Raw genomic sequence first — 18602 nt, 5'->3', positions numbered from 1 at the left:
CAGCAGACGGAGCCCCTGTCCTTCGTGGAAGCTCAACCTGGTTCTCCATGCCCTTTTGTAATGCGCCTTTCAAGCCCCTGATGCGGGCAACCTTGAAAGATCTGACGTTGAAGGTAGTTTTCCTCATGGCTTATCGTATCAGCGCTGCATGTTTCGGAGCTATAGGCCGTATCTTGTCAGGAGCCCTTCTTAAGGATTTCTAACGAAGAAGTTTCTTTACGAACGGTTCCCTCCTTTCTTCTGTAGTGTCCTCTTTTCATTTGAATCAGACAGTGGCGCTCCCATCCTTGGTGGGCCTAGATCTTTCTACTTCCGAGTCTAGGGAAGTTAAGACAGTTGGACGTCATACCTTTGCCAGACATTATCGACTGGATGTCCGGGCCCCAGAGCCCAATTCTTTTGGAGCCAGTGTACTCTGAGCAGGACTCTCTCAGTCCCACCCTGGTTAGGAAAGCTTTGGTACATCCCAGGAGTCTGAACTGATCCGGGTACGTACAGGGAAAGGAAAATTGGTTCTTACCTGCTAATTTTCATTCCTGTAGTACCACGGATCAGTCCAGACGTCCACCCGGGGGAAAATGGAGAGTCCGCTTGGCCGGTAGCTGATCAATTTTTCTGCAAGTTTTATTGAATGCCCCCCTTTTCAGGGAAAGGTTTTGGGCATGTTGTTCATTCATTCATTCATAAGGTTTCAGGTGTTTTCATTTCCTCTGTTTCTCAGGGGGAAGTGGTTTTATAGTTGCCGTTATGGTTTTTCTAATTTCTGCTTGGGTACAGTATAATACTGGCAGACACTAGGTGGCACCTCAGGGGTATAGGACAGAGTCTGCAAAGTCTTTTTCTGTCTCCATCTGCTGGAGGGGAGGCAAAACCCCAGGAGTCTGGACTGATCAGTGGTACTACAGGAACGAAAATTAGCAGGTAAGAAACAATTTTCCTTTCCTAGCATGTAGTCAGATGGACTCAGGTCCAATGGGTTATGCTCCTCTGGCAGCAGATGTTGACGGAGTCAGATTTCAAAGCTGACATCACCCTAGATACAACCCTGCAGTGACCTTAGCCCTTCAGTATTTCTCAGTCTCCAGCAGATGGTGGATGTCCCTCTCCCTATTTAGATTGCTGTACCTTTTGGAAAGAGAAATTCTACATTTAAATTGGAAAAAGATTGAGCCCTGTTCTCCTGCGGTGAAACCTAAAAGTCCCTCCCCTAGTTTAGAATTCCTGAGGTGATTTCTGAGATCCCTTAAGTCTTGGTCCGGTAGCTGGTTTCTGTTATGGACTTTGCTGCTTAAGCAGCTGAAAGGCAGCAGGTGCAAGAGGCCAAGCGTGGCGGTGACAGCCAAAGCCCTCTCCCCTTGCAGCCAGAGATTGTCTGTTCTCAGCTGTAAGCGCTGAGCCCAGGTAAGTAAAAAAAAAAAAAAAAAAAAAAAAAAAAATTTACTTCCTGATTCAGAGATATTTGGAGGGGTTTCGGTAAGATTTCCTCTGGTATCCTTGTCTGGTGCACTGTACCGACGACGTTCCCGATCCCGTTGGGGTAAGGGGAAGTGGGCTTCCGAGCAGGTTGAGCCCCCCCCCTCCCCCCTCCAGTGGGCTAGGCCCTGCTTTAGGCTTGGTTGGCACATCATGTGCTAGGCCGCGGTGGTGCCATCTTGCGCACGTCTTTGTGCGTGCCGTATTGCCCTCCATAGAATGTTGGTACGGAGGCGCGTATAATGTCAAACACGTACATAGGTGCACAGACTACTAAGTACAGAATACAGGTAAAGCCGGGCACATGGGCTGTGTGTGCGCCTCGCCGCATTCCACCTAGGGTACCTGAAATCTGTGCGCATAAAATTTTAAGTGCGAGCCGACAGAACACACAGTTCCCTGTATGTAGCCGGATCAGTCCAGACTGCTGGGTTTTGCCTCCCTTCCAGCAGATGGAGACATTTTTTCACGCGATGTCTTGCTGAGTTTGTTGGCTTAGACCCTGAACATGCTTAGTGTGGCCGGAAGTCAATGTTAAATTAAGCATTCTGTCCACTGGAATCTGTTATTGGAAGAATTTCATCTTCCTCTTCCATTAGAAGGGGGAAGCCAGAGACGGTCTTTTGTGGTGCTTACTCGCACCAATCTTGAGCATGGTACGGAATTGGAGATTCTGAATTGAATGATTGTCACCATCAATGCAAGCCTCTCTGAATGGAGGGCGGTGTTGCAAGATCAGTCAACGCAAAGCTTCATGGCCTATCAATCGGTTAGAGACGAGAGCGGTGCATTTTGTGTTGCTTGCCCGTCTGCCAAGTTTACATGGCCATCCAGTATTCGACGATGGACTACATCAGCTTTCAAGGTGGAACCAAGAATCAGGCAGCGGCTTGAGAGGCCCAGGAGTTGATTCTTTGGGCAGAACAGCACTTGGAGTGGCTGGCAGCATCTCACATCACTGGAATGAGCACCATTCAGGCAGATTTTATCAGCTGGAGAAAGTTAGACCCTTTGGAATAGGAGCTGTCTGAGGCAGCGATGTGTCTCATTCACGGAAGGTGGGAATATCCTGACCAAAGAGAATACCAAGGCGTCGTGGTTTTACAGCCACTGAAGAGAACACAGTACAAAAGAATCTGATCTCTGGTACTGCCGTGGACATGAGGGATTCTTCTTTGTCGTCCCTACGTGGCCTCTGGTGGACAAGGGATTATGGTGATAGAGAGACATCTGGGCAACGTGATCCTGGTAGCTCCTGTGTGGCCACATCAAACATGCTTCCCAGATCTGATCAACATGGCCTAGACAGGCCTCTGAGGTTCGGACATTGGTCTACTGTTTTTTTCACCTGGACCCAATATGTTTGGGTCAGGCAGCTCACTTCTATCTCATGGCTTCGCTTCTGAGAGGAGACCGAGATGGAGGGGTTATTCCGAAGTGGTAATTTCCACCTTATTGTAGGCTAGGTGACCACCTACGTTCTTGACCTTCTACATCCTTAACGTATGTTCAAATTTGGAGAATCTTCAAATCTTGGTCCGCTGTTGACAGAGTGCAGCCTCATTCTGTTCTGGCTATGGTGGCTTTTCTACAGAAAGGTTCTGGTGAAGGGACTGGCCTTTAACTCTCTGAGCGTCCAGTTAGCAACACTGGGTTGTCTCCAGGGTAAGGTGCCAAGGATATCCTCTGTCTGCACATCCGGATATTATATGGTTCCTTCAGAGAGCTAAGAACTTGTGTCCTCAGGTGCGGAACATTTGTCCTTCTTGGAATCTGAATCTAGTCCTTAGAGGATTGTGTGAGGCTCGGTTTGAATCACTAAAGAGAGCTACGGTTAATGACTTGACTCTTAGTAGCTTTCTTGGTGTCTATTTGTTCAGCCAGGACAATTTCAGAGCTCCAGGCGCTGTCATGTCAAGATCGCTACCTGCGGATGTCTGATTCGGGGGTATCTTTATGTATGGTGCCTTCTTTTCTGCCTGAGGTAGTCTTAGTGTTCCATCTTAGTTAGACAATTCAGCTTCCAGCTTTTATGGATTTGGATTCCTCTATGCCTCACATGGAGGAGCTTAGGCTCTTAGGTTGGAGGCATGCATTCCAGCTTGTTGCAAGCTTCCAAGTTCTCTTCCCTGTTGATTGTAACTTTTGACTCATTCCTACCTACTGTTTATCTTTCGTTTACTTGAATAGTTACCCCAGTTTTATTCTTGTTAATTGTAAACCGATCCGATATGGTTATTTACTATGAAGGTCGGTATATAAAACTGTTAAATAAATAAATAAATAAATTATATAGGTATCTAAAGGTCACTTATGATTCTATAGATTGTGCATCAACTCTTTGTGGATCGTATCACTTCTTTGTACTGTGGAGTGGTCCAAAGAAGAGAAATAAGTCTTCTAAGGCTACAATTTTGTAGTGGCTGAAGGAAGTGATCGAGTTGACTTACATTTCTAAAGGGCACCTACTGCCAAGGATTTAGGGGCACACTTGGCAGGCAACTTCTTGGGCTGAGTCACATCACGGGTCTCTGCATGAAATTTGCTGGGAGGATACTGGGAAGTCATTGCCCATTTTTGCTAGGCATGATTGCTTGGATGTCGGAGCTCCGGCTTCCATGTGCTTTAGTGAGAGTGTTCTATGAGCGGAACTCTCCGTCCCACCCGAGTTAAGGGGAGCTTAGGTACATCCCAGGAGTCTGGATTGATCTGGGTACATACAGGGAAAGGAAAATTGGTCCTTGCCTGCTAATTTTCATTCCTGTACTACAGATCAGTCCAGAAACTCACCCATTTACTAGGGGAGAGAGTCTGCTGCTCATACTGTTGCTTTGTGTATAGTGCAGAGTTTTTGGAGGTTTTCAATGCTGATTGCTTATATTAAATTTGGGAGGCAAGTTTTCCATTGTCTTTTTGGTCAACTTCACCTTCTTCCGGCTCGATGGAGGGGAACATGTTTGCTTAGAAGCTTGCTTAGAAATTTATGGTTGTTGCTGTCATCAAGTCAATACTGATGGAATGCAGGTGGCACACTGGGTTATGTACAGTGTCAGTGAAACTTTCTCTGTCTCCATCTGCTGGCAGGGAGGCAAAACCCAGGAGTCTGGACTGATCTGTGGTACTACAGGAATGAAGATTAGCAGATAAGAACCAATTTTCCTTATCTCTGCATGCCTTGGGCAGGAACAGAAATGAAGCCAAATACCACCTTTTGCGCTCCTTGGATGTCTAGCATCATTTACTGCGCTATTTGGAGATGATTAAGACTGTTCGGAAGTCTAATCGCCTATTTGTGCTCCAAAGAGGAGGTAAGCAGGGAGCACCAGCGATGCAGACAATTGCCCACTGGTTAAGTAGGTAATTACAGCAACCTATGTGGTTGCTGAGGTTGCCTTAACGAAGTAGATTAGACCGTATTCCACGATGGCTTAGGTGGTATTGTGGGCAGAGCTTTGTTTGTTGTCGCCTGCTGAAAAATGCCGAGTGGTGACTCAGTCACCTTTGCATACCTTCCTCAAGCTTTACCGCTTGGATGTTAGGACTAAGGAGGACGCCACTTGTGCATGGGTGGTTTTGACTGGACCGCTGGCAGTCTTCCCCACCTTTGCCATTTTCGGGATAAGCTTTTGTACATCCCACTCATTGGGATTGACCTACCCAAACACTAAGGAAGGAGAAATTACTACTTACCTGATAATTTCCTTTAGTGATAGGTTGGTCAATCCCAGACCTGCCCTTTGCTGTCAGATTTGGATTTTGTGGTTAGGCTTCTTAGGGCAAGCGATGCAGAGTATGATTCCTACTCTTCGCTGATAACTGGTAAGTGACTTCTCTACCTTTTAGTTTGCTAGATATGTTCCTTCTTTTGGCTGAACTGAGTATTCCTGTTGGTTGAGAAGCATGAATGGTTGCTTATTAATAATGTTTAAGTTTTTAATAGGTTTGTCCACAGTTTGGCTTTTCCAGAGAATACTAGTGGGCTGATGTCCGGGCGTTGCTATATAGTCATGATGTGAGCTTTTGCTCCGTCTCCATCTGCTGGCAGAGGTACATAACTCGCTTGGGATTGACCTACCCTTCACTAAAGGGAAGGAAATTATCAGGTAAGTAGTAATTTCTCCGTACAAGATAAAATGGTTCTAGAAATGCTAAATGCATACAGTTGTATAATCTGTGTTCAGTCAGGATGGTTCTCTTTCATAAACTGTTCCACTGACTCACAGTTTGTTACTCAGGAGACAGACAGTGTTTTCTTTATCTTTAGGCTTATAAAACATTTGCTAACAGAGTTAGCAATCTAAAGAAAAAGCTAGACCAGCTGAAGTCAACTCTTCCTGATCCAGAGGAATCCCCTCTTCCTTCCCCAAGTATGGATGCTCCCTCCCCAACTGGTTCAGAGTCTCCTTTCCCGGGGATGGGTGAAGAAGACTCCTTATCCCCTGCATCTGTGACACCAGAACCTGCGAAGGACAATCGGGATGTGGAGGACATGGAGCTCTCTGATGTAGATGATGACTTGTCAAAAATCATTGGTATGTTGTAAGGAATGCACCAATACCTCAGAAATTGTCATTCTCTGACTATTGGGAGTCACTAGTCAACTATGAAGAAATTAGATATTGGCTTTATTTTTCTAATTTTGTTTTTTTTACCCAGAAGTTCCTTATGCTGCATTGGGTTTCCAGCTTAGTTGGAACCTCGCTAAGATCAGTACAGCCATGGCAGCAATGGTGGGACAATAAACACTTGGGCTTTGATGAGGTTCTGGTGGAAGAAGGGAGCCTAAGTGACTGCCATGTTTAAGGGATACCTGCATGGCTCTGTCATTTTGAGCCAGCACAGTTCCCATTCTGTCTTGGAGCAGCTTGAATTGGGTGAGCTATGCATGGCTCCCTGATTGTGGCTAAGCACCATTCACTGCTTGAGCCCCAGTACTTTCATCACTACAAGGCAGCAAGAGTCCTTGGTCAAAACTTTACTCTTTCCACAACCCAGCAATAATGGGTTGTTACCGTTGTTTGATTACTGAGACTCCCTCCCCACCCTGGTGCTGTAAATGTTGCTTTTGCAGCATCCTCAGCTCTGACCAACCTGGGGAGCGGAAAGCCTGACATGGAAGTGAAACCCATGTCCTCTGCAGGGCAGAGAACTGCCACTGGGCCCACTCGTGGAATTATCCTTTCTAAATCTAATATATTGCTAGTCCTAATCTAAATAAGTGTAAAATGCTTGTTTTTGTCCTTTCCTATTTTTTTTAATTGAAATAGTGGAGGAGAGGAAAGAGAAACAGGTGGTTTCTACATCATCCTCAACAAAGACTACTGACAGTGTCCCAAATACAGTGCAGTCTGCCTCTGTAACACCAACTACTACTTCTGTGGCATCGCCTCTTAGCGCTACGGCCTCCCCTCCCACTCCCATTCCTACGCCTCCTACCCCTCCTTCTCCCACCCCTCCCACTCCCCCCACTCCCACTCCTGCAAAGACGCCAAGTACAGGCACAACTATCCCTTCCACGTCGCTTCCATTGCCAAACCTGGCAAATGTGGACCTGGCCAAGATCAGCTCAATTCTCAGCAGCTTAACATCAGTCATGAAAAATACAGGTTGGTCTCCTAAATTCTAGTGTTAAGCATTTCCTGGTATTTTCCTTACCTAAAGAGGTAATATTTGGTTTTATGATGCACAGTGTGTTATGTTTTTGTTTTGGGTTTTTTTTTATACCTGTAGCTTTAAAATATCTGGTAAAAGAAGGCATTCTGCAAAAACAAAGGTAGAGGGTGCTGTATGGTACATGTCTCTCCCCCCCCCCCCCCCCGTTTAGTCATGTTTGCCTAATTTACTGGTAAAAAAGTAGGTTCCTCTTCATACTCTAGATCAGTCCAGATGCCTGGGTATTGCATTCCTACCAGCAGATGGAGGCAGAGAATAAACACTTTTCTGCTACATAACCTAAAGTGCCACCTGTTGTCCCTCAGTATTTCTCTGTCTCCAGCAGATGTTAGACATGTAAAACCTGCAGTCTTAGTTCACCCTTATTGGCTCATTCGGGCAGTGTCGGAGTCCAGGTGTCTACAGTTGGTTCAGCAGGTCATACAGAAGTTGCGGACTTTGGGTTGGGTGGTGAATCTGAAAAAGAGCCCTTTGGTTCCTTCCCAATCGCTGGAGTATCTGGGGATCGGTTCGACACCAGGGTAGGGAAATTTCTCCTCACTTTAGGCAGGGTGACAAAGTTGTAAGCCCAGGTCCGTCAACTGAGTCTTTGGGTACCAAGGATCTGGGATTATTTGCAGATTCTGGGTTCTATGGCATCTAGGCTGGATTTAGTACCGTGGACTTCCGCTCATATGCAGCCTCTTCAGTTGGTGCTCCTGTCCAGGTGGAGTTTGCAGTCATAGGAATTTCAGCTTCTATTACGATTTCAGGGGAGTTCCAGGTCCAGTCTCCCATGATGGATTTCTCGTCCGAGTCTGGAGAGCGGAGTGGAATTGTAGGTTCCGAACTGGGTGGTAGTGATCCCCAATGCCAGCCTGAAGAGTGGGGTGCCGTTTGCCATGGACAGGCGACCCAAGATCTGTGGTCGGCAGAGAAAGCATTATGGTCTATTGAACATTTAGAGAGAGCAGTGCACATGGCATTGCTTTCTTTTCTTCCACGAGTGCAAGATCGTGTAGTGTGAGTCTTGTTGGACAATGTGACGACAGTAGCATATATCAGTCATCAAGGCGGAACAAAGAGTCTCATGGTGTCTAAGGTGGCCCAGAAGCTTTTTGTTTGGGTGGAACAGCACTTGGCAGTGCTGGCGACTCATGTGGCCGAAGTGGACAATGTCCAGGTGGATTATCTCAGCCAGCAGGAGTTTGATTCTGGGAGTGGAAACTGTCCACAGAGGCCATGGATCTCATATGGGCCAGGTGGGGATCTCTTAGCTGGACTTGATGGCTATGCGTCAGAATTCCAAGGCAAACAGGTTCTTCGGTCGCAGGCGAGAAGTAAGATCCAAGGGGGGGGGGAGGGGGGAGCAATTTGTGGATGACTACCTGGGTGGGTGAAATGCTCTTGGGTGTGAGAGAGGCTGTATGTATGGGGGTGAGTGGATGAAAAGCTATGTGTGTATGTGTGGCTGGGTGAGATCCTGTGGGTGGGGGGTGTATATTTGGGTGCTTGCCTTTCGATATGAAGGAGAGGGTGAGAGCCTGTGGGTGGATGAGCACTTGTGTGTGTTTTTGTGGGTGGGTGAGAGGCTGTATGTGTGGAGGGTGGGGTTTGAGAGCCTGAGTATGTGTGTGGCTGGGTGTCAGTCTGTGTGTGACTGCCAGTGTGTGGGTATGGCTGGAGGGAGGAAGGGAAGAAGACAGGTGGAGAAAAGAAAAAAAGACCAAGGAAGGGGACAAGGGAAAAAAATAGCCTGGGACCAATTAGAAAAATAAGATCAGACAACAAAGGTAAAAAAAAAAAATGTATTTTGAATTTTTAGTGATTGGCGTATGTTATATTTGCAAATGTGCATTACATATATGTATTTTGTTCTTTCTTCAGTATTCTACTGTTTAGAGTCTTGGTTTCTCAGGCTGCTGTTTTGAGTCCTGAGAGGTTTGTGTTTCTTCTCAAACTGTTTGGCAGTGAAGGGTTTGCAGTTACTGAGGGGGTGTGTGTGTGTGTGTGTGTATGTGTGTGTGTGTGTAAGAGGCAGAAAATTGAGTGATTATGCATGAGAGTCTGAGAAGTGAATGTGTGTGTATTTTAGAATGAGCATATATGCGTGTGAATGAGTATAAGAGTATATATGAAAGTGTGTGCATGCTGCTCCATTGTTCTAAGGATTGGGTTGCTGTGAGCATAAAATTGATAGGCTTTTTGCATCAAAGAAAGTAGTGCTCACAGGGTAATGAAACCAAAAAGTTTTTCACACAGCAACCCAATCCTTAAGAGGGACCTTTGGCTCCAATTGGAGGCTTCTCGAGTTAGAAGGGGAGTTAAGTTTTGGAGTTGCTTTCATCTTGGCTTGGGTTTAGAACACTGCTGAAGGACTGCAGGTGGAACTCTCGGTTATGTAGCAGTGAAAAATGTTTTTATTCTCTGCCTCCATACAAAACCCAGGAGTCTGGACTAATCTGTGCTATTCCACGAATGAAAATGAGCAGGTAATAACCAATTTTTCTATAAATTTGTGTTGGGGCAGTGTTGGTTCACTTGACTGTGTGAAAATAAAGGTTGTTAAACATTATTAAGTTGATACTTTTTTATTGTATATAAATGTAGATAATATTGGCAACATTTTGGGCAATATTTTCTGTTTCTAGAAATCTGAAATATAAGGAGACTTTATTTTCAGGCTTAACTCTGGTTGAAAAATATCTCAGAATTTATCATGTTAATTTGCTTAAATATACATAGAACAATAACTTCAGAACTGCATATCTGAGTTATGCTAAATTCATCTAACTCAGGGGTGAGTCCTGCCTCTAGACCTTCCCCTGGGACACCAACAACCCCTACAACTCTTCCTGGTGGTCTGAAGACCCCTGTTCAGGGAGCAGCTCCTGTCTCTCAGAATCCATTGGCCAACATTCTGTCCAAGGTCGAGATCACACCAGAGAGTATCCTTTCAGCACTTTCCAAAACCCAGGTGTCTTCAGCACCGGGACTACAAGGTACTACTAGTAGTGGTGAAAGCAGCAGCCAGAGTTATTGTTAGAATGTTAAATTTTATTACTGCATAGCTAAATGAACTGGAAGTCAAGAAAATTTCTGGAAATTAAGATGGCTATTTCTTATTTCAGTATCTCTTTGGTAACATTGAGAAGCATTCAAAAGCAGTAACTGGGTCTACTGCCTTAAGAATACAGGGCTTGAAAACCCACTTGTCTGTCTGTCTGGGGTTGAATGAGGGCTGACTAGGTGTAAGGTTTACTGTCACTTCCAAAAGATCTCTCTCCCCTTCCATCACCCCCGTTTGATAGTGTTCCCTACCAACCTCTCCCCATGGTCTCTCCAAACCCTTCTTTGTCCCTAAGGAGCCAGTCCCTGCTACATCCAACATTTCTGCTGGTGCAGGGTGCTTCATTTTGAAATGACTGCAGTTAAAACTCTGATGCTGGTACTTTCTGCTGAACAGTGCAGTACCATTGGTATTGACAAATAAGTGGGGTGCAACAGGGGCTGCCTTTGCTCTGGGGAGAATTGAGAGACCACATGGATGCAGGAAAAGAATGATAGGAAGTACTAGGGAGGAGGGGGGGAGGTTAGGGAAAGGCTGATAACCAGGGAACAAATCTAGTAAATGTGTGTGTGTGTGTGTGTGTGTGTATATGTATGTATATATATATATATATATATATATATATATAAACTATATATATGTCCTGTAAGTAAATTCTGATATTCTGTCATTTTCGATTGGGTAAACAAGGAATTGGGATGTTTAAAGTTTTTTTTTTTGTTTAAGCTTTTTGAAAAGATGTAACTCATGCAGCAGTTTATGGAATTAAATTGATTGCGTGTTTTGTCTTAAGGAGCAAAAAGAAAATCTGATTTAAATCTTTTTTAGGTCTATCATCTTTGCTTCAGAGTGTGGCTGGAAACACGGCTTTGTCAAGTGGAATTGCTTCACATAGCACTTCGACATCACCAGTAAACACCACGGTTTCCAGTATGAAAGAGAGAAATGTCCCTTCCAATACTTCACCCTTCGTTCCAAAAAGTTTTGCTTTTTCTCCAAATTCCTCTACTTCAGAAGTTTCTTCTACTTCAGTAAGCAAGACTTCTATGGCTCATAGTCCAGGGCTTTCCAGCTCCAGTTTCAAACCGCCAGTTAATTCTCTTGGCTTCACCAGCCCATCCCTTTCATCCACAGAAACCTCAATGAGCCAGTCATCGGAAGTTTCCAAGATCAAGATAGAATCAGAGTCCTCCTCTCCAACTAGTCTAGAAATGAAAATTCACAATTTTTTAAAAGGAAACCCTGGTTTTAGTGGTTTAAATTTAAATATCCCAATTTTAAGCAGTTTGGGATCCAGCAACACCCCATCTGAAAGCCATTCTTCTGATTTCCACCGAGGTCCCACTAGCACCTCTGTGGATAATGTGGATGGAACTCCAGTCCGTGATGAAAGGAGTGGAACACCTACTCAAGATGAAATGATGGATAAACCAACTTCAAGTAATGTTGATACAATGTCTTTAATATCTAAGTTAATAAGTCCTGGATCTTCTACACCTAGTAGTACCAGTTCGCCACCTCAGAACAGAAGTGACGATTACCCTCAAGAACTGAGTAATTCTGTGCCTTCCTACAGAACTTTCAGTCTAGGGGGAAATTCGTCACCAGCAGCATATGGACAGTCCACTGACACTATGGAAAAAAATTCTTCATTAATGGACTCGCCACAGGAAAAATTTTACCCAGATACGTCTTTTAAAGAGGATGAAGATTATCGTGACTTTGACTATTCAGGCCCCCCACCCTCTGCCATGGTAAATCTTGAAAAGAAACCTGCAAAATCTATTTTGAAGTCAAGCAAGCACCTAGATCCAACAGAATACCAGTCACTGCTCTCAAGTTTTGGTCATCAGACCCAAGAGTTTAGTGTGCAGTCTACTTTTCCTCCATCAATAGGATCTATTCTTGATCAGAAGAGCTGTAGTCAGTTGTCATCACCTGATATGTATGGAAATTACAGTCTAAGGGAAAATGAAAGAGGGTCAGATAGGTCACCTTCACCTAGTAAGAGTGATGCATTTTTCACACCTGACTCCAATCACAATAGTTTGTCGAAATCTCTAGTACATTCTGGTTTGCCTCAGAAACAATTTCCAGACTCCCCTCATTCGGTCCCAAGTAGACCACTTTTCCCTACTCAGACTGCTCATTCTGCTACCCCTGTTAGACCGCCTGTATCTAACTCGGAGACACCTCTGAGCTCAGCTATTTCAGCTACTTCAACTATTGAGTTTAAGAATATGCTTAAAATCGCGTCTCGTAAGCCTTCTGATGATAAACAGTTTAGTCAGACTCCAAAAGGCAGTTCAAATGAAGGGCCGCTATCTAATCTGAGTCAGACTGGAATATCTGCTGAAGAACAGCAGCTGCAAGAAGAGCATTATCGCATAGAAACTAGAGTATCCTCATCTTGTTTAGACTTGCCTGATAGTACTGAAGAAAAAGGAGCCCCTATAGAAACTGTGGGTTACCATAATTCCAACAACAGGAGATTGTCAGGAGAACCGATTCAGACAGTTGAATCTATCAGAGTCCTTGGGAAAGGAAATAGAGGACATGGGCAAGATGGAGGTAGATTAGGTTGGTTTGAGATGAGTAACACAGGGAATGCTTTTGATAAAGGCCCGGCAAGTGCTCCTGACTTGCCCACAGCGAGTGGAAACAGTGGAATAGCTGGATTTAAAAGCCAATATAAGGAGCATACACCACACTTTCAGGAAAATGTAAGCAATTTCAGAACAAATAATTTCAGCAGTGCTTTTGACCATCATATTCCACCACCACCTATTGCACCTCCCATAGATCATGGAACTCATTTCCAGAGAGAACAAGTTGTCCCACCATCTGGACTGCCTGTTGCCCCACCAGCAGATCATGGAAGTCTTTTTACCAGGGATCACCCTGTTCCTCCACATATGCCACCAGTGGATCACACTAATCCTTTTTCAAAAGAGACATCTGCTCCACTGTCTTTGCCTCATGGTGTGCCCCCTCTTCCTCCTGTTGAACATAGTGGTATTCCATTTCCTGCCCCTCCTCTCCCCCCTCCCATAGACCATGGTTTAGTTCCATTTTCTGTTCCCCCTCCTCCTCCACCACCAGCCCCACCTGTAGAACTGGGTGGCATTCCATTTTCTCCCCCTCCCCTGTTAGAACATGGTGGCATTCCATTTGGAAAGGATCATAATACTCTGCATCCAGGAGCAATGAATGAGCATTTTAACTTGCATCCAGGACCTCCAAGAGAACTTATGACGCCTCCTCTACGAGACCACATTTGTCCACCACTTGGTAGAATTCAGGAAGGCCTAACCCTACCTATTCACTTGAGAGATCAACATGGACCATCCCTTAGTGGTCCTCCTCCTTCACTTCTTGGCCCACCTCCTAGAGAGAGCATGCATCAGGGTGGATTAATGAGAAATCCACGGCCAGATTTTAGGCCTAGGAACCATTTCCAAAACAGAGACCCATCTCGTGGGTTAAAAAGGCCACGGCCCCCTTTTGGCAGGGGACCTCCATTTTTTTCACCAAAACGCCCATTCTACCCTCCTCGCTATTGAAACAGAGACCTAATCCTAAATGGGAGGTATTATGAATGTTTTTCCAAAACAGTGGATGCAGAGGAATTTTTCTTGTAATTCCCTGAGAACTACCCCACCTCCCCTACCCCCACCCCCCAAGTCATGCAGGTGGCATAGATCTAGAAAAATGTTTGAGAAGTATTGCCACTAAGAAGTGAAAAAATAACCTTTGGTAGCCAAAAGGCTACACCAAACAAGTGATGTTTGGGATGTTATTTTGACTGATAAAATTTCTACATAAATTCCTGTTTCCCCTTTTTGTTCATATGTCAAAGAAAAGGGGAAAGGGGGGACTCTGCATACTTTAAATCCTCCTGCTGCTGTTGAAGGATGACCAGTTGTCCATGAATTCCAGAGCCAGTGACGAGTAGTTAACCTTTCCTGTGCCTTTTGGTTGGGATTTCATTTATCTTTCTCTTCCTCAATGATGTCTGATCAGAGCGATTTCTGCCTGCGAAGCCCTTGACATATCTCGAACACCACAGTGCTTTCCATTGTCCAGCTAGGTGAGTCATGGTGACAGGAATAGGGAGGTCAACTTCTCTTTTTTTTTTTTTTTTCCTGGTCATTGATCTTTTTTTTGTTTTGTTTAAAAAAAAAAAAAAAAAAAAAAAAAAGAATGTTAAATACTTATTTCTACACTACCGGTTTCTTCTAGCCATTCTCTCCCACTTGCCTTCTTACACATGAAGAACAGCTGCATGAATAAATGCTCTTCATCAGCCTGCACAGAGGGTCTCTCAACTTCAGCCACTTAAGATAGGTTCCAGCTTGTGGTTCACGGAGCATGAGAGTTTCATGACTCTAGATCGGCTTCTTAATTGCATTTTCTCCCTTCCCAAGAAAACCCACCCCTTAAATATATCCCTTGTTCAGTGTGTGTAAACATATGAACACATGGGAACGGTGACTAGGAGGTCATACAGAATGCACATGCATGCGTGAGCATTTGATGTATTCCTACAAAAGAACATGTAGAATGTTTTGTGGGTAGACAACGCATGCATACATACTTGTACTGTATAATGTGTTTATACATCTGCACATATGATCTGTTTCTTCCAGGATATTCCCTGCAGGCTTTGAGAGCTTCTGCCCAGGGCTGGAAGGGAAGGGATACCTTTGACTGTATTTGCAAAAGTTATTTTTCTAGTCCTATGACTAATACATGACCCTTTACAGAGGTACAACATAAAAAGCATGGTATGCAGCGGAGTGGCAAATTTCACCATTTTCTTCTAATCACGAACATATGATAGTGTTTAAAACTGGAATTTTGCTTTTTAAACATTGCTTCCCATGCCAAGCATATTGTTTTGAAGCCACGTGTCTGTGGTGAGAATTTGGGGAAAATATCCAGAGGGCAAAACAGCAAATAATCCAATCTATAGAGCATTTTATTGCAAGTAGAAGTCCATGGGTCACTTATATATACATAGTTATATATTCCCACTAAATTAAAGCAATGAGGACTAGCTAATTGTCTAAGGGTTATGTAAATTGAGTACATTGCTAAAGCATAAGATTGAAAGAATTATTGTGCAAAAGTGACATTTCTCAGTTTAGGACATTAATATGTTCTTTTTTATTTTTAAAAAGAACTGTGTTCATTTTAAAACATGCAGATTTCCTCTTCACAGTTTTTGTGAAACATGAAGCTGAAAATTCCAGTATATGTAGTAGATACTTGGCAGCACAGAGAAAAATAGTTTACTGAGCACATGAGCATTTGATGTATTCCTACAAAAGAAGCAGACCCTGTGCTGTATTTTGACTAAAAACTAGGGCCTGGTAGAATAAGATTTACCCAGGTGGATTGTCCAGTCTTAAGATCATACCTGTAAGATAGATGAAAGGCATTTGCTCAGTACATTTAATGGGACATGATATTTTTTTGTGTTGCTGTCATTGCTACATCTGCAATTCAATGAAATCATTGATTGATGCAACATGAAGCTCACTGGAGAGAGCATAAAGAAAGAAATGGTAGAAAAGCCCCAGAAAGTAAACAAATGAACCCATAGCATAGTGGCTTCACTAATCATCTTCAGGTGTGAGATGATTACTACACTTTTCCCTTTGATATATGATCACTAGTGTGTACGATAGTCCTCACTATCGAGAATAAATGTTAACGTACTATCACAACCTAAGTCTTAAATTTGTGCATAGAACTCTTGGACATATTGTAGGTGACACTTTGATGCAGAGGTAATACTGTCTTCACTAAAGGAACGTTTAAAGCTTACTCTTGACTTCCCCACGTTATTTAGTGTTAAGCTTGCTTAGAATGGTTCTTTCTCCAACCCAATCATAGGGGAATGTACACCACCTTTATAGTGTTAAGATTTTAAGTGATACTTCTGTGATATTCAGGTGTCTTTTTTTTTTTTTTTGATGCATAGAGAAGGGGAGATTTCATGGTAATGGAATCTAATATATTCATAACGGAAGGTATGATAAATGATTAGGAAACTGGTTTCTACTGCTCATGTTCCAAAAAACAATTTATAGTTAATTTCTTTAAGAAGTGGGGGATTTCTGTGTTGATTTTGCCATTTCAAAACTGTCAGAAATACAACCTTGCATGTCTTATCACCCATCTCTCACTATTGGAAGTTGAAAAAAGAAAATGTATTATATAGGTTATCACCAAAAACACATTCTGATTTAAGCTCTTTAACCGTGCTTTTATTTCTTGTTTGTATCTCACCTTGGTAGAGATGAAAATGTGCATTTTTAAGTACATTTAGAACAGTGACAGGAGAAAGCAGTACAAATGACAGGTCTGCTGATATAATGCAGTGTAATGTTTGTCCTTTGCGTTTCAGACACTGAGCAGCCAAATGAAAGCATGTCTTCTGCAAATGTGACATGAGCATTTGGCGGGTATTTTCATGTGTTCAGTGAGCCAGTGCAGTGCAGGAGAGAGCTTTCTAAGTGAAGTAAATAAGAAAGCTAGAGTCCCAAGTTAATAGCAGAATTTAAGATATAAATAAACCTGTTGGGATAATGTGAATATGCTAATTTTTTTTTAACTGCAGGAGGGATTAACCTCCATTCTGAAAGTTAATAATTGTTCAAAGTAAAACGCAGCCTTGTTTAAGAATTGCTGTAAATAGTGACTGCTTTCTCCCCTCCTCTGCTTGTTCAGATGCATTTAGTTACATTGGATTTGATATTCTCAAGTGTTAAGTGTGGAAAAAGATGCCTGCGGTAGAGACAGAAACATTAAAACAGACATGTATATTAATACATTTAATAAAACAAACAGCTCTAATGTTTTTGAAATTCTTTTTTAGCTTACAACTCAAGTGTACAGGTTCATGGTAGGATGTAGTAGATTAACTGTGGTCCACTCACAATTTCAGCAAGGCCTTCTCTTTAAAGTACAGTCTACATTTCTGCTTTCTCATAGAATCTGAAGGCTTTTTATGGAGAAATTGCATAAATCTTTCTAGCCATGTTTCAAGAAGAATCAAGAAAGAAGCTTGAATCTGGATGTCTGAAATAGTGTGTGTATATGTATGTATATATATATATATATATATATGTATGTATGTATGTAGAAAAGAGCACTAGTATTGATATAGTATTAATTAAAACAGAAATCTTTATTAACCATTCACAAAAAATTTAAATAAATGAACACCTTAATGTTAACAAACATGGCACAATCAATCATGTGACCCTTATACAACCTTATACAAATAAGTATTGATAAGTTAAACATAGATCAATTGCAGACTGTACACTCCTATAGCAATAGTGCTAATACATTTGTTGTCAATGCTTGGCCATCATGGCACAGTTACTTTCAAGCAGACCTAAGTATGTTACAGCAATAATGAACATGGAAATCGTTTAAACACGCGATATGCTTTACCTTGACAAATACAATGACAATGTTGGAAAGTACAACCCATACCCAGGTGTTCCTCCTGGGTATGGTGTAATTTGCCCCGACAAGCCCTTATTTCGCCAAAAGCAGCTTCCTCAGGGGGGAACCTCTGGTATAAAGAACACCCGATGATCTTTGGTAGGCTTCTCATCTAACAGGGAGAGAAACAAAGAGTGTATGGGCTAAAACAATTGATTTGTTAATTACAGATGAATTGGCTCATATACTAGACTGATGTAGAAGTTTCAAGCATAATGTGAATAGAAAGGTTACTCAATATCAAGTGGAACCTGCCTGACTGTCACATTCCTTCAGTGTGTTGTTAAGTCTGCTTCTGTGTTCTCTGCACACTAATTGGCCACTTTATACCAAGGTTTCCCCCCTAAGAAAGCCACTTTTGGTGAAACAAGGGCCTTGTCGGGGCAATTGACACCACCATACCCAGGAGGGACACCTTACCTATTTGTTTTCTGATTTATTGCAAGCACTTTTTGGATAATACACTGGCTACTCATTTTTTGTACTTTCCAACATTGTCATTGTATTTGTCAAGGTAAAGCATATTTTATTTAAAATTATTTATATACCATTTTTATATTCAGTGGTTGTCAAAACAGTTTACATGGTTGGATACGTATTAAAAATGTAAAAATCACATTAAGGTAAAATAAAATAAGGTAGAAAAACATAGTAACAAAACAAAATGAAAAAAAAAAAAGAAGTCTTGTGCCAAATGAGATGGTAATGTGGTGATTATTTTTGGATGCCAATAAGAGGGCGTGATTTAAGAAGTCATTAATGTGCCAAAAGCACTCCTAAAAAAGGTTTTCAAATTATTTTTAAAATCTTTCAGGTTCGTAATTTGTCTCAAATATCTCGTGTTTAAACTGTTTCCATGTTCATTATTGTTGTAACATACGTA

General features: G+C 42.7%; 2 protein-coding genes across 4 annotated transcripts in view; both read left to right on the top strand.

The window, feature by feature from the left end:
- The window catches only part of RPRD2 (regulation of nuclear pre-mRNA domain containing 2), a 146092-nt gene extending 131807 nt beyond the window's left edge, over window positions 1-14285 (top strand). For 2 of the 3 annotated variants that reach the window (XM_029580678.1, XM_029580677.1), the window contains 4 exons: window positions 5738-6005; window positions 6741-7079; window positions 9924-10127; window positions 11024-14285. In XM_029580678.1, the coding sequence (XP_029436538.1) occupies window positions 5738-6005; window positions 6741-7079; window positions 9924-10127; window positions 11024-13758 (3546 nt within the window). In that variant the 3' untranslated portion in view covers window positions 13759-14285. The remainder of the gene's footprint in view (window positions 1-5737; window positions 6006-6740; window positions 7080-9923; window positions 10128-11023) is intronic. The other variant, XM_029580679.1, reaches the window with a different exon arrangement.
- TARS2 (threonyl-tRNA synthetase 2, mitochondrial) overlaps window positions 13870-18602 on the top strand; it is a 138777-nt gene continuing 134044 nt past the window's right edge. The window contains exon 1 of the mRNA XM_029580687.1: window positions 13870-14285. The gene's annotated coding sequence lies outside the window, so the exon portion shown is untranslated. The remainder of the gene's footprint in view (window positions 14286-18602) is intronic.

This window comes from Rhinatrema bivittatum, chromosome 16 (genome assembly GCF_901001135.1).
Source record: "Rhinatrema bivittatum chromosome 16, aRhiBiv1.1, whole genome shotgun sequence".
Lineage (NCBI taxonomy): Eukaryota > Metazoa > Chordata > Amphibia > Gymnophiona > Rhinatrematidae > Rhinatrema > Rhinatrema bivittatum.
Note: the sequence above shows the minus strand (reverse complement) of the source record. Positions and strands in the feature narration are given on the sequence as shown.